The following is a 15,454-nucleotide window of genomic DNA, read 5'->3' as shown; positions in this document are numbered from 1 at the left end:
AAATTAAAGAGGGAGAGAGAGAGAAAAGGCCTGACCTTTGGTGGTGCAATGGATCAAGTGTCGACCTGTAATGCTGCGTTCGCCAGTTCCAAACCCCGAGCTTGCGGGGGGTGGTCAAGGCACATAAAGAAGCAATCCCGCTCCTCCTCCCACTCCCTTTTTCTCTCTACCCTTTAAGAAAAAAAAGTCAATAAATCTTAAAAAACTAACAAACTTTATACTCTCTTGTTACTCTTGTGAATCTTCTGGGCCCGAGACCGTCTCTAGGCTCTGCTGTGTTTGATATCAAGGAAGAGGAGGTGGTTCAAGAGTATTTCTGAGAAAGCCAGTTGATTGGACATACTTCAAGTTATTAGGTAATTTATCACACGCGTTCAATGCTTTGGGGACCACATGGGCACCTTTGGCGAGAAAATGTTGGCCAACGTCACGGATTATTCCCATTAGAAACCAATCTGATTCGTGGGGGCCGACCGCATTCCCAAAAGCATTAACAAGGTGTGTGTGCTCTTTATGTCCAGTTGTAAATTAACTTTGAAAAACAAAGCCATGTCATGTCGTTAAAAAAGATCGTTACTACAGCAAAAAGGTCCACATTGTTAAGAAAATAAAAATAATAGAAGGAGAATGTAGATACCACTGGATGAGACAAGATAGGTGCCTACAGGGATGGCTCTAGAAGATTCTATTTTTAAAAACCCCACTTTCGCCTGACCTGTGGTGGCGCAGTGGATACAGCGTCAACCTGGAAATGCTGAGGTCGCCGGTTCGAAACCCTGGGCTTGCCCGGTCAGGGCACATATGGGAGTTGATGCTTCCAGCTCCTCCCCCCTTCTCTCTCTCTCTGTCTCTCTATCCTCTCTCTTCCTCTCTAAAAATGAATAAATAAAATAAAATTTTTAAAAAAAACCCACTTTCATAAACAGGATTTTTTATGGAATAAATTTTGACATGTAATATTGTGTAAATTGAAGACATACAGCGATGTTGCTTCAATAAATTTATATATTCTAATATGATTGCCCATACAACTTATTTATCACATTAACTGTAGTACAATATTGTCTGTATTCATTATACTGTGCATTTGATCTCTATGGCTATTTACTACTGCCAGGGGTCCCCAAACTTTTTACACAGGGGGTCAGTTCATTGTCCCTCAGACCGTTGGAGGGCCGCCATATACAGTGCTCCTCTCACTGACCACCAATGAAAGAGGTGCCCCTTTCAGAAGTGTGGTGGGGGGCCGGTAAATGGCCTCAGGGGGCCGCATGCGGCCCGCGGGCCGTAGTTTGGGGATATCCTTAAGCACCATCACTCCTACTCCCCACCCCCACCATAAACACTAGAATTTAAAAAACACTACTTTATTTCCCTAACGGAGAAAAAGGGCCTAAGTGCCCAGCACCATCTGCTACGCTAAATAAACTTAAAAAGCATACAGTCAACCCGATAAAGCGTGTGCTTATCTGCCTCAGTTGCACTTCTATACTTTTCCTTTCGCGCCAGATTCAACTCGAGGAGCTGAAGCGGTGTTTTCTTCTCACGCATGTATGTATGACGGCATACAGCCCCGACCAATCACAGTTTGGACACTGACTCTATTGGCTGTCGACCCACCAATCCAGAGAGACGCACCATCCCGCAAAGCCGCGAGGCGGGGTCACAACATTACCCTGCGTCCGTACGTGCAAGCGCGCGCGCCCACAGAAGCCAATGGGAGCGCCCTTTTGGGGGCGCGCCCGCTGAAAACTTCGGACGTGCTCGTCTCCGCGCGTGTCACCCCGCCCTGTCCCGCGAGCCTACCGCCCTTGACCAGCCCCGCGCTCCGCCCCTGCGGTCACCGCCGGCCGCCGTAGCCGGAACTGCTCCTGAGCGCGACTGGACGGGTCTTCGGGAGGTTGAGCGGTGGTTGTCTCCGCTCCCGCAGCCCAGTCAGCTGCACCCCGGCCACGGAGGGGACGTTTCCGAAGCGGGGCAGCCCACCGGCCTCGCGGCCTCGCTGCAGCCGGCGCCCGGGGCTGCCCGGCCCGGCCGATCTGCGGGCTCCCGGAGGCCCCCGGGGGGCCTGGGAAACCAGGCTGCTGCGAGGCATTGATGAAAAAGGTGACCGGAGGTTGGGGCTCAAAAGGGGTAGGCCACTTGGCCCGGTTGTCATGGCGAGGCCGGGCTCTCAGCCGAACCGGGATTGCAGGGGAGCGGCCTGCGCCCTTGCCCGATGGTTACGCACGCGGTGTGTTGTCGGAGGGATTCCGGGGAGCCCGGACCGCGAAGTGTTGCGTTGATAGCGCACTTATTGTGTAGCCAGAAATCGGCCCGAGAAGGGGAGGTTTTGCTTTTTCCTTCCCGAAACGTGACAAACGGCATCGAGCCGAGATTGGGCTTGGTAATTACACCTCTGTGCACGTTCAGGGGAAATGTTGAAGGTTTTTGGTAAAAGGTTTTCATCCTTGTGTTTTCTTTAACCTTAGGGGAGAATTCTGAAATGTGTCAATATCCTTTTCATCCTGAAAAGCCGTGTCCTTCTGTGTTCGATTTAGTGTCTAACATTCAACCGGGCAAACGGCAAGTTTATTCTATTGTAGCTGATGTATGCTTTGCCTGAGCCCTGGGGTTGACTGTGGGTAGCTTTGGGATGATAGACCCCTGGGAAGTAGGGTTCTTCACATTATAAACCAAAGAAAAGCCCTTTGGGATACTTTCAGGTTTCTTATGTAGACATAGATAGGTTGAGAAGTGAATAGTGAGAAGGCCTGTGCAGTGCAGTCCTTTAAGTTGGGGTATGTGTCTTGTGTAGTTGTATTCCTTGGCAGGGAGTTTTTGTTTTTTTAAATAGCACGAATTCAAATGATTTATAAGGTCAATCACAGCAGATGAAAACTGTTTATAGATCATTTTGTTACAGAGTATATCAGCCCAGTAATAGGTAGCACTACGATTTTTGCTAATTTCCATACCTTCCTATGAGAAGTCCTTGCTCAGTTACTGTTTGTTGCTAGCCTTGATGCCTTGTTCTCGTTTTCCTTTTAAATAGAAATGTTTCTGACCTCAGCATTTATGATGAAATTGTGAAACACGGTTTGGGCATAGCATCAAAACACCTGTTAAGGAATATTTATCTTTATTCCTTCTTTGCATTTATACGTTACTATTTCTAGGCTAATAATGCAGGTAGGTACCTGATTCTCTTGGTTAATTTTTGAGTGGGTCTTTTTTCTGGGCTGAATTTTTAGAGTCATCACATTTTGTTGTTGACGTTTCATACATCAGTGGGTAACAAAGTTAATGCAAGAATTTTATTAATGGTTACCAAGAGTTTTTCATCCATTCTTGCGTTTGGACCTAGACGTTCTGTGCTGTCATCCCTTTCATGGGTAGCTCCAGCCTGTTCCATGCAACAGGCTCCTTTGTTGCAAAAAACATTTTAAATTCATAAATCCCCGCAGCAGCTCACATCTCCCAACCTGGGAAACAAGATTCCCAGAAACCCTGAGCTTATTCTTTATGTCTGTTTAAAAATAAGCAGGCGGACAGGCAGCCGCGGGCCACTATGGAGTTCCCTGTGCACGCAGTCGAGCCCGCGCCTCTCCCCTGCCGGCGTGGATCTCAGCCCCTCGCCCCCACTCCGGGGCCAACTTTGGGGGCCTGCGTGCCGGGCAGGTGCGCGGGCTAGGTGCCACGAGCCATTTGGGGGGCGGGGAAGGGTGGGGTCGGGGGGCGAGGGCGCGAAGGCCCAGCCGGCCCAGGCAGCCCGGGGAGCGAGGGCGGCGCGAAGGTTGCTCGCCTCGCAGGCCATGAGCCGCGGTACTGTTGGGTAAGTGGCTTAGGGCTGCGACGCTGGGACCCAGAAACCTGAACCTCGAACCCCGGACCCGGGATCCTGGATCCTTTTCGACCTCGACGGGTTGGGGCGCCGCGCGGGCAGGGCCGTCTGGGCGCGGCCACCGAACTGCCGCCCGCCACCCCTGGCGCCTCTGTGTCCAAGGCCAAGGGGTCCGGGAGGGGGTCCGGGCCGGGGTCCGGGGTCGGGGGCGACTGATTCGGCCGGGCGGTGGCGGGCGGGCCGTGGGAGGACCTGGAACAAACAACGGCGGCCATGTTGAGAGGGAGGCGGGCGGCTAAACTTCGCGGCGTCTCCGGGTCGCGCTGGCCTCACCAGGGCCCTTCTCCTCTCCCGCAGGATGACAGTGAAGTTGGGAGACGGCGGCGGCGGGGAGGAAGGGCTCAAGAGGCTGGGCAAGAGGGCGGCCGATGAGGACGCGCTGGAGAGAGAGGGGGCCGGCGGCGGGGACGCGGCCGAGGAGAGCGGTGGCACAAAGAGAGAAGGCAAGACCCCCCGGGGAGGCGGCCCCCCGGTCCCCGCGGGCGGCCCGCAGGCCCCGTCCCCACCACCAGCGTGCCCCCAGGACCAGCACCACTTCCTCCGGTCCAGCGTGAGGCCACAGAGCAAAAGGCTCAGGAAGGACTCGTCCGGCGGCGCCGGGGGGAGCAGCAGCGCTGGCAGCTCCGGGCCTCGGGGAAAAGGTACGGGGGACCCTACCCCTTGCAGGGTGTGCCCTGTGCTCAACTTCAGGCCCCCACCACAGTTCCTGATCCTGCTCCCGCATTTGTCCCGCATTTGGGGTGGCAACTCTGGAGGGAATGTGACCTTTTTCTCTTCCACAGAGGCTGGTTTTTGTTTTTTGTTTTTCTGTTTAAACTGTGTTAAGAGGCATTGAGTATCCTTTCTTTGGGCAAGTACAATAGATTCCTGAAGGTTGTTTTTTCCCTTCAAAGGATCACTGATGATTTAAGTTATTTTGTACAGCAGACAATAGTTTAGGAGTGGAGAGAGAAAATACCTGCGGTATCCTTGCTAGATGTCAGATGGTGGAAATACAACAAAGGAATGGGCATTTGAAGCTCATTTGGGGTAAGATTGATAAGAAACTGAAAATAACCGGGGGCTCTGACTTGGGCTCTTCACCCTTTACTTCCAGAGTTCTAGGCTCAAAAGTTACGAAGGGCATCAAGACTAGATCCTTTGCGTTTCAGTGCCAGGGAAAGAATCTCTCCTAGGGTAGTAGATAGTGAAAATATAAATATTTGTGGCTTGGTTTAAGAGTAAAACAACAGTCTACAGTGTTTGTCATGCCGTTCTGAGGTGATTGAGAATATTGCAGCTTTACTCTGGTCCCTATCAAAATAGGAAAACCACGTGTCAGTTTTGTTCCTGATGTGCTGGTTCTCCATTGTTTCCTACTTTTATCCGTTTCTGTTTCAGCGTTCTGCTTTTCCTTAATTGTACAAGTGAATTCTCTTCACACCCTTTTTGCTTCAGGCCAAGTTTACAGCAGTTTTATAGACAGCAAAGAGAAGGTAAATTCCAGTGAGTTTTGCATGAGAAAACCTTTCACTTAGCTTCTTGGGAAATGGTCCTGATAGTTTATAAAAGGAAATATTTCTGAAGCTAATGGAGAACCCATTTTGGAGATCTCTGTCAAAAGCATTTCATTAAAGTTGCTTTTTCCATCTCATTCTCAATGAGGAGGGCTAGCTTCTAAAATCATAGCCTTACTCATTTTTTGGTAAAGAATTTTGAAGTAAGTATTTTTACTTAAAGATGTAAGTATAAGGTAGTTTAGTATATTTCAGGAACTAAAACTTGCTTCATGAATTTATTTCGGATGTGATAGTTGCTGATTGATTAGAGAAATATTAATTTTTATTTACCGGCTGCACAAGTTTTGTAAAAAATAGTTTTTCATTTCTAGTTACAGGTGTGTTTAAGTTACCAAGTGTAAGCTCCTGGGGGGGTCCTCAAGGGTTTGTTGGTGGCTTCAGAAGCCCTGAATTTGGAGTCATGTCAGAGTTCACCGCCTTGTCACCTAGGCCCTCTGTGTAACCACGGTCCACTCACCTGACCTCTTGAATCTGCTTTTCCGTCTGAGAAGCACCCTCACCTGTGAAAGGAGGAACAGCAGAGACTGCTCCACTATCTCAAAGTGTAGCTGCTAAAAATGAAATGAGGTGCTGGTGTGAAAGCACTCTGCTACCTGTAAATGGCTACTTTTATGTGAGATGCTAAACCTTAAGTGGTTAGTTATATTTCTGGCAGTCAGGTAATTAGGGGAAGTTTGCTTTCACTTGCCTAGGTGAGTGTGACTTGCTCAGAGGGAAAAGGTTTCCTGGAATAGCCTCCAATTAGGTCCTTGGTACTTATGTTTTCAGTTCCTGTCCCCAGTGTGTGGCTTGGAGCAGCAATTGACTTTCCATTAGTAAATGGAAATTTGTTGCAATTTGAGCTTCTTGTGACTTGTACATTTTCCTATTTTAGCAAGCAAATATTTCTTTAATAAGTAATAAAGCTAAGCCGTGATGGTGGCTTTTTAGGAGAGGGTAAGGAAGTGTGTCTCCTTTTCGTCATAGAACTTCTTAGCCAGCATCCGGCCTTTGGCATCCCTTGACTGTTCTCTCAGCCTGGGCAACCAGGATCCTTTGGATGCACTTCTCCACACCCAGGACCCCAGGACAGCCCCTCTTCCTTAGGCCTCAGGGCAGCCTCTGCTCCTTTGGCGCCTCCATTAACAGCCAGAAATGAAGGTCAAGTGGCAGCATGCTCCTAATCTTTGAAGACCAGTCTTATAGACTATGGAAATCTCCCGTTGGACTGGTGAGCATGGATCAGTATGTAAATGGACAGTGTGGTAGGTCCTCGAAGTCCACCCTTATAATGGTAATGAGGTGCCCTAGGTACTTAATTCTGGTTTATATCAATTAGCCTGTAGTGGAATTGGTTTCATTTTACATCATTTCATTTAAAGTTACAGAACTTATCAGTGATGTTAAGTGAGGACTTTCTATACGGGCATTTTTAGTTTTTGCAGAGAAATATAATTTTCTGTTATGCTGAAGGATCACAGTCCAGTATTGGAGGTTCTTTTGGTTGATTACTTGCTGCTCTTGCCAGTTTCTGTCTTAAGGGTCATGAGAACCTCGCAGTGTGTTTGGAGAAGACTGTGGAGAAAGGGAAGCCCTCCTTGTTTTGCTTCTGTCCATACAACTGTGTCTTTCTCTGTGACAACATACTCTTGTCAACTTCAATGAAAAGTTATTTCTAGTGTAATTTTTAATTCTTTTCGAACTGATAAAGTGAAAGTAGCTAAACTTTAGCATCTGCGTGCCAGGCATCTTGCATTTCCGTTACTTTTACTTTTAAATATGCGCAGAAACTGAAGTTTGGTGTTTTAAATACATGCTTAACCTGAACAGGAGGTAAGCGCAAATGAGAAACCAGTGGATCTGCTTGATGAAGAAACAAATGTTCCTGCAGCCTGCCATGCTGCCCAGGGTGACCAGAGGCCCTGAGATGGAAACTCGGAAATCACGGACCCGAGAGCACACGGCCCAGGAGACAGAGCCCCCGATGCCCTTCCCTGTCCGGCAGTTCAGTTCTGGGCGAACTAGTGCATCTTGATTTCTTTGTCTATAAATGAGGGTAATACCAGTGCCTGCCTCGGCACAAGCACTGCCACAGGCCCTGCAGGTCTTGCTTAATGGGCTCTTGGCGCTTCTGTGTGGGAAATGTGCCTCGTTTTGGGGTCTGGGGCTGTAGGGTAGACAGGAGAAGGAGGCCCTGTGGGGAGATGGGGGTAGAGATCCTAGAAATGCCCCTAAAATGCCCCTAAGCTGTTGCCCTGTCAGGACAGTTGAGCTGAGGGGGTGTCTGAGGTAGGTTATAGCCAGACCCTCCATTTTCATTGTCATATTCCCTCCTGTGTCCCTGAACTTCCATTCCACTTGTCAGGGTTGCTAGTCACAAAATGCACCATCTTTACAACTGGGCCATGTTGGCTGACTTTACAGTGCTTGTGTTTAGGAATATTACAGATTCTTGTACAGAACTTACTTAAATTTGCATAATCTGCAGGCTGCTTGCAGCTTCTGCGTGTTATTAGAGGATGTCTTATGAAATATGTCACTCCTATTCGGTCAGTCTTTGAGAGACAAACCATATGAGAAAGGTTTGAACTAGCAGTCAGGGGACTCAGCTTCTCCCTCCAGAGCCGCCGTGTGGCTGGGTCAGCTTGGGACAAAAGGAAAGTTGCTCGACATGCCCGAACCCTAGGTTCTTTACTTGCAAAATGGGTCTGGTGAACAGTGCCTTGAAACTGCATTCACGTTCACCGTAACCCTCGGGGGTGAAGCGGGCCGTTGTGCAGAGTGGGTTCAGCTCCTCTGTGTTCTCAGGAGAGTGCTGTGGGAAGCAGACTGCCTGGAAAGCATGGAGCAGGGAGTAGCCAGGGTGCGTTCGCCTCCCTCCAGGTATGGAACTGCCTGTTGGGCCTGGCATGGCTCTTGTCTGTCACTTGCACTGTCCCTTCCTCACCGCTCTGGCGCCCGGCCCTGGGCAGCTGGTTGGAGTATGGCTGTGCAGACTGTGAGGTCCCTGCCCCTGTACCCGAAGGAGGACACATCAGATGGTCACAAGAGCACTGAGGCTGTGGTTCTTCCTGGTTCATTTCAGTAAATGACGTTTAATAAAGTCAGGTGCAATGATGACCGTGTAGAGCCACCCTGGCTGCCTAGGCTGGAATGTCAGGCTTTGCTGAAAGGTGTCAGACCTTGTTGGGAGAAGAGGAGGAGGAAGGGGAGGCATTCCCCTTACTCGGTTTAGCACACAGCATGCACACCCCATGTGATGGCTGCATACCCCAATATGTGGTCCTGTTGTGTGACATAGATCCTCTGTGCACAGTAGGTCAGGAGACGTGTGTGGTCCAGGCCACTTTAAAGACTGGTCACAGTAGAGCTGTGCAGGACAGAGGAAAATATCTGTAAACCAGAGGTTCTTGGTAAATTGCTAAGATCAGAGTTGTACAGATTGCATTTGCTTCCTGTGAAAGATGTGTATGGGTAGTAGAGATGAGTAGACGCGGTACCGTTTGAATACTGGTTTGAAGGCTGAGCTAAATTTTCTTTCGACTTTTCATGTCAAAACTAATGCCTCATGGACTTTTAATGTCAAAGCTAATGTCATTTCTGCGGTGTTTGGCTGTCTTTGGGAGTACCTTTTGCCAAACAAATATATTTAGGATTGTCATTTCATGTGGTACAGTTGTGTCTATTTTAGATTATATGAAGATATAAAGATAACCAGAATGATTTAGTTTTGTCATAGATGGTGGTCCCGCATAGAAGCATTTTACCACGTTAAGTAACTGCAGTGTTTTTAGCATTGAAGAACAGGGTGAGAAATACCCCAAAGAATACATTCCCAGGTGTTTGTGGGTTTTGGGTGGGATATCAAGAATTGCCTCCAGAAGACTGTTAGAAATGTTCACGTTATTTGAAGACGGTGTGTGTTTTAATAGACTCAGTGGCGTTTCAGTTGTGTTTTTCTCAAACATCTGTGGGAGGAGTGGGAGAGTCTTGGAGAGGGCCAGCCCTGGTCATCGTGTTGAGGGTGCTGAGCCTTGCGGGCTGCCAAGGACTGGAGATGCTGTCAAGACACGGAGATGCAGAGGTGATTAGTGCACGTCCTGGGACCACAAGGTTCCAGTTCACCTTCAGGTCCCAGAAGGGGATGTTATGGATGGAGGCGGGGGACTCTGGACAGGGGCTCTGACCACCTGGCTGGAGCATCTGTCCTGGCTGTCAGAGACCGTGTGGCAACTGGCGGGGAGAGGTCCTCCTTCTTGAACATCATATGGAGCAGCTTGCTGAAGGTGGATGGTGTCGCACAGTGTGAGCGACAATAGGAGCAGCCCATGGGCAGCATGGACATTCATCTGTTGAGGTGATGCTCTTACTGAGGATTGATGGGCTGTCACATTTTCTCTGTGGGGCATGGTAGAGAGGGTGTGCCCTCATCACATCTGGGTTCTGAAAGCAAACCTGGCCATTCCAGCCTCTGACACGTGATACATGTTACGAGAGGCACTGAAGCACCTATCAGAGACCTTGGCATTTTTGCCTCCTGTCTCAACCATGGTGTTTGTGTCCTGAGTTGGATGTGTGGGGATGGAGTGGTCAGCCTCTGAAAGGTCCCTGTCCTGTCATGCCATGGACGCAGGTGATGAGGAAGTGTTCCTGAGCTAAGGTGGGGGGCAGGCATGCCTGGAGGCACACGTTTATTAGCTAGACTTAAACTGTCTTTCTAGCTGAGAATGGCTCATGTGTCCTCTCGTCCCGGGACATTATTGAATACTTTGCACTTGGTGGGTCTTTCACTCTCAAGATTCTAATGTTCCTAACTCTTGGAAGGAAGTTCAAATTCCAGAGGAACACTCAGGACGGTGAGCTGTATGGTATGACAGATTGTCCTTACATCTTGTGTCTTGCCTAAATTAAGTCACCCAGTTTTGTTTTTTAGAGGTGAACGTCCACAGCCCTGACTCCCTCCTGCCACTTACTTGCCGTGTGCCTTTCAGCAAGTCCTTGCACCTCTTGGCTTCCTTACCTGTCTGAGGGTTGGGTGGTGGGTCAGGTTCCCTCCTCTCTAAAGCCTTTGACTCCTGTAGCTCTGTATATAATAAAAGTGCAGAAGCAGCTGTGACACTGGCAGCAGCCGCCATGCTGCTGTGTGGCCCCAGAGGAAAACGCTCTGGTTCCTATTGCTTGGTGACCTTGGTGGTTTCATGCTTTGGAGCCTCAGTTTCCCCATTTCCAAGATGTGGACGATAACTACACAACATAAGGACAAATAGGAGCAGTATTTGAATGTGCTTGACTGGTGCAGTAGAAATCCATGTTTCCTTTGCTTCAGGCCATTGGGGGACTACAGCTCCACCCGTGTGCCTCAGACTCTTCAGTGAGAGATGGGGATAATTTTCTTCGAGCTGTGTGAGGGGACGTGGGTAGTGGCGTTCTAGGTCGACGCAGAGGTATGTGATGGGGGGCACACAATCTAGTTTGTCAGGGGTAGGAGAGAGTGGACAGTCAGGCGGCGGGGAAGTCCACATGGCTGTGTCCCTTAAATGCACGCTCTGGAGAGTGGGCTGCAGCTGGGTGGTGGTTTGGGAGACCAGAGAGGAGGCAGTTAAGATTTTTTTACTTGTTGGTGGCTCAGAGTTGGCCTGGGAAAATGGCAGCGGAAATGGGAAAGAGGAGAAGCCAGGTGGCACCGGGGCAGCTGGAGGATTGTGGCATTGCAGTGGGCTGAGAGGGAAGTGTGGGTTCCGTTTTGGAGGCACTGGGTCCCCAGGGGGCCGAGGCAGGCGAGGAGCACAGCGAACACAGTGGAGGCCCTTGCTCTGTTGGTTCCTGAGCTCACTGAGCATCTGCTCTGTGTGAGGCCTGGTGCCAACCTTGGACACAGAAAAGGATGACATTGTAATTGTTTTCAAAGAGCTCACAGTGGAGACCCTGTTCTTGGACTTCCCTTCCCTTCGGGCTCTTTGGACACTGACTTCCTATCATGTAGACTCTTGCTAACCCTCTTTGTGGCCTCAGAAATGTAGCCTACAGTGGAGGGTTAACTTTGACTCTACTTTTTTATGGGGCTCCTCGCACTCACTTCTGTCCCCAGAGGAAGCCCCCATCCCCACCCTGTCGTGTTCAAATTGTCTTCTCTCCACTTCTTGCCTCTCTACTTCTGTTCTCCTCACTTGCTTTCCTCCCTTCCTCTTTAGTCATCACCATTGTATCTGAATTTTCCTGCCCTGATTGTAGCCACTTCTGAGTGAGTACCGTCACGTTCTACCAGCATTTCTGCTCCCCTTCCTGTTTCTCATGCTTGAGCTGGAGTCCTGGACTGAGCTGAGATCAAACGATGAAGCCTCTTTCTCATCTGACATGTTGGGAATGAACCAGAGGCCACAGTTTTCTTTCTACCTGGAAGCTTTGTGAGTCTGTTTTACTTTTTACAAGGCATTACAAGGCCTAGGATGATGGGTACCAAATGTTAAAAAACTTACTTGGGACTGATTTGCTTTCTTCTTTTGAATGTTCGTTCACATTGCTCTACTGAGGCTGGATCAGTTGGAACCATCAGAAGGCAGGGAGACGGAACATCTCTGCACAGGACCTCTGGCCAGTGGGAGTGGCTGGCTGCTCCGAGGCCTGGTTTGCTGCCTCATGCATCTCGGCAGAGCTGCTTTGACTGTTGTATCTTCCTTCACACCCACAGTTTTGGTTTGTCCTGCACTCTGCCTCTAAGGTTCCTTCTAGCTCTGAAATGCTTCCATTCTGTTTTCCTTCATTGCTCCTTCTTCTTGTCTTGGACACCAGTACTGTGATCTTGTGAAGTCACAAAAGCTAGCAGGATAGTTACATTATTGATTTTTCAGAAATGCGTATCTGTTACTTTCCAGTACATCTAATGCCAGCGTGGACCAGCAATGTAGATCCATGAATGTCGAGCTGGTTAGCACGTTACTGTTGTTTCAGAAAAAGTTTAGTGAATTTTTCATTAGAAGTGGAAAATGACTCTTGAGATTGTTTGTGTGGGTTGTGCAGAGGGGACAGACAGCCCTTCCTGAAATAACTAAAAACCAGGACTTGTGGACTTCAAGATGACCAGAACTGGTTTTTTCTGTGTGTGACAGAGACGGAGAGACAGAGAGAGGGACAGATAGGGACAGACAGAAAGGAAGGGAGAGAAATGAGAAGCATCAGTTCTTCATTGCGGCGCCTTAGTTCATCGATTGCTTTCTCGTTTGTACCTCGATGGGGAGAGCTACAGCAGAGCAAGTGATCGCTTGCTTAAGCCAGCAATCTTGGGCTCAAACCAGCGACTATGGGGTCATGTCTATGATCCCATGCTCAAGCCAGCAACCCTGCGCTCAAGCTGGTGAGCCCATGCTCAAGCCAGATGAGCCCGCATGAAAGCCGGCGGCCTCAGGATTTTGAACCTTGGTCCTACGCGTCCCAGTTCTGTGCTCTATCCATTGCACCACCGCCTGGTCAGGCAGACCTTCTTGTATTTAAGACTGGTATTGTTCTTTTTTCTCTTTTTTTAATTTTTTTTTTTTTTTTTTTTTTACAGGGACAGAGAGAGGGATAGACAGGGACAGACAGGAACAGAGAGATGAGAAGCATCAATCATCAGTTTTTCGTTGCAACACCTTAGGTGTTCATTGATTGCTTTCTCATATGTTCCTTGACTGTGGGCCATCAGCAGACCGAGTAACCCCTTGCTTGAGCCAGCGACCTTGAGTCCAAGCTGATGAGCTTTTGCTCAAACCAGATGAGCCCGTGCTCAAGCTGGCGACCTCGGGGTCTGGAACCTGGGTCCTCTGCATCCCAGTCCGACGCTCTATCCACTGCACCACTGCCTGGTCAGGCTCTTTTTTAAAATTTTTATTAATATTAATTTATTCTATTAACATGAATTCAAGTGTCCCACTTGATATAGCACCTTCACCCCCAGCCCATTGTCCCGTTGCCCCTCCTTTGCCTCACCCCCCTTTCCTCAGGGATTTGCTGTCCTGCTATCTGTATCTCTGTGTTATGTATGTATAATTTCACTAATCCCTTCATAAGAATGGTGTTTAAAAAAAAAATGAATGGTGTTTTATGTGGCATCTGTAACCTGGTCTTTAGTTCCCAGCAAAAGCATCTCACACCTACTAGAAATCGAATGAAACCTATTATCCCTGGAAATGTGCTCTCAAGTTGCCATACCTGTTGAAAACGTGTGAAGTGCAAGGTTCATTGATTAGGTCACGCATTAGGTTTGGTTTGGTTTGGTTTGGGGAGGAACATGCGAAGTCGGGTTGTGTGCCCAGTCTGTAGCATAGAGATCACCTGGATTGCGTTTTTGTTGCACATGCATGTGGAGTGGAAAGGGACAATTGGAAAATCAGCTGGAATGTAGACTGATTTAGCTTGATCATCTTTTATTATATAACAGTATATTTAGGACTGCGAATGTCAAATACTCAAAGATAGCACTGGCTGGCTAGGGTGACCAAGAAACTGAGTTTTTGTTTTATTTAATTTTAATTAATCAATCTTTAAATATAAGTAGCCTCATGTGGTTAATGGCTGTCAAATTGGACAGCATAGCTCTGATAAACCAACGATTTCTTGTACCTAGTCACGTTACCATGGGACAGCGATTTTCAATCAGTGTGTCCACAAGAATTTTTAAAACACGCAATACCTGACTGTTTAGTCGGGGGCACTGACCTCTTTTTCCTTAGATTGTCAAATAAAGAAATGACAGTAGCCAACACAACAATAGCTGTCCTGTGTGGATGCATCAAAATTATAGTATGCCTATTTTTTGTCATATCGGCAAAAAATATTTTTAAATTTTTAAATTTTTATTTTTTTTTTTTTTTATTTTTATTTTTTTATTTATTCATTTTAGAAAGGAGAGGGAGAGACAGAGAGAGAAAGAGAGAGAGAGGAGAGACAGAGAGAGAGAAGGGGGGGAGGAGCTGGAAGCATCAACTCCCATATGTGCCTTGACCAGGCAAGCCCAGGGTTTCGAACCGGCGACCTCAGCATTTCCAGGTCGATGCTTTATCCACTGCGCCACCACAGGTCAGGCTCGGCAAAAAATATTTTTAGTGGCTGCAGAATTTTAGTAATTTATGTGTGCCATGAGATGAAAAAGGTTGAAAATCACTGCCTTAGGAAGTCAGCTCATTGCTCAACTGATACACCTTTCCACGCAAAAGAATCAGACGATTCCATATAACTAATTCTTTTTTTTTAATTATTTATTAATTTTACAGAGAGAGGACAGGGGTGGTGGATGAGAAATACCAAACTCATAGTTGCTTCACTGTAGTTGTTCATTGGTTGCTTGTCATATGTGCCTTGGCCAGGCAAGCCCAGGGTTTCGAACCGGTGACCCCAGCATTCCCAGTCAACACTCCATCCACTGCGCCACCACAGGCCAGGCATAACTGAGTAATTCTTTCAGCATGTATGAAAACACATTCTGCTTCCTAAAGTTGGATTGACCTGTTTTCAGATACTCCCTATTGACGTAGTAACAGATTCATGTACCAGTGGAGAGGGATTGCCTCCCACTGTTCCCAGACAGCCCTGCACCAATGTCTTGTTTTTTCCCGGGGTAGTCTGAAAGCTTACATGGATCAACAGGTTTTTAGTTTTTCATTTCTTTTATTTCTGATGGTTTTTGTAGAACTACTTGTCTTTCAATCATCTGCGGTTGTTCGGCTTTGCTTTTTAAAGCACCTTTATGATCTTATTTTTACTGTTATTCAGAGTTTGAAGGTTTTTCCCCATTTGATGGTCCTACAGTTTTGTGGAAAGGGAATCACTGAGATATGCTGGGAGTGCTGTTCCCTCTGAAAGGAAGAAACTAAATGGGTGGGAGCGTTTGGTTAGGTCATACGATCTTTTTGTCAATGACCTTCAACTCTCGTTTATTGCCTCCATGGTCCTCAGAGTGCAGACCTGGTTTACTGCATAGCGCGGGTGCCCTGTGTTGTTGTTGTACTTGATGGCACTTTCCCCTTTCACATGTGTGTTTGTTCTTTTTTTTTAAGTTGAT

At 48.0% G+C, this 15,454-nt stretch overlaps 2 protein-coding genes across 9 annotated transcripts in view; one reads left to right on the top strand and one right to left on the bottom strand.

The window, feature by feature from the left end:
- The window catches only part of IFT140 (intraflagellar transport 140), a 109,929-nt gene extending 108,403 nt beyond the window's left edge, over positions 1-1,526 (bottom strand). For 3 of the 6 annotated variants that reach the window (XM_066275346.1, XM_066275347.1, XM_066275349.1), the window contains exon 1: positions 716-871. The gene's annotated coding sequence lies outside the window, so the exon portion shown is untranslated. Of the gene's footprint in view, positions 1-715; positions 873-1,442 lie in introns of those variants that run through there. The other 3 variants (XM_066275344.1, XM_066275345.1, XM_066275340.1) reach the window with 3 other exon arrangements.
- A 287-nt stretch (positions 1,527-1,813) lies between these two features.
- CRAMP1 (cramped chromatin regulator homolog 1) overlaps positions 1,814-15,454 on the top strand; it is a 67,797-nt gene continuing 54,156 nt past the window's right edge. For 2 of the 3 annotated variants that reach the window (XM_066275327.1, XM_066275325.1), the window contains exons 1-2: positions 1,814-2,106; positions 4,181-4,524. In XM_066275327.1, coding sequence (XP_066131424.1) covers positions 4,182-4,524 — 343 coding nt within the window. In that variant the 5' untranslated portion in view covers positions 1,814-2,106; position 4,181. Of the gene's footprint in view, positions 2,107-3,920; positions 3,994-4,180; positions 4,525-15,454 lie in introns of those variants that run through there. The other variant, XM_066275326.1, reaches the window with a different exon arrangement.

This window comes from Saccopteryx bilineata, chromosome 4 (assembly GCF_036850765.1).
Source record: "Saccopteryx bilineata isolate mSacBil1 chromosome 4, mSacBil1_pri_phased_curated, whole genome shotgun sequence".
NCBI lineage: Eukaryota > Metazoa > Chordata > Mammalia > Chiroptera > Emballonuridae > Saccopteryx > Saccopteryx bilineata.
Note: the sequence above shows the minus strand (reverse complement) of the source record. Positions and strands in the feature narration are given on the sequence as shown.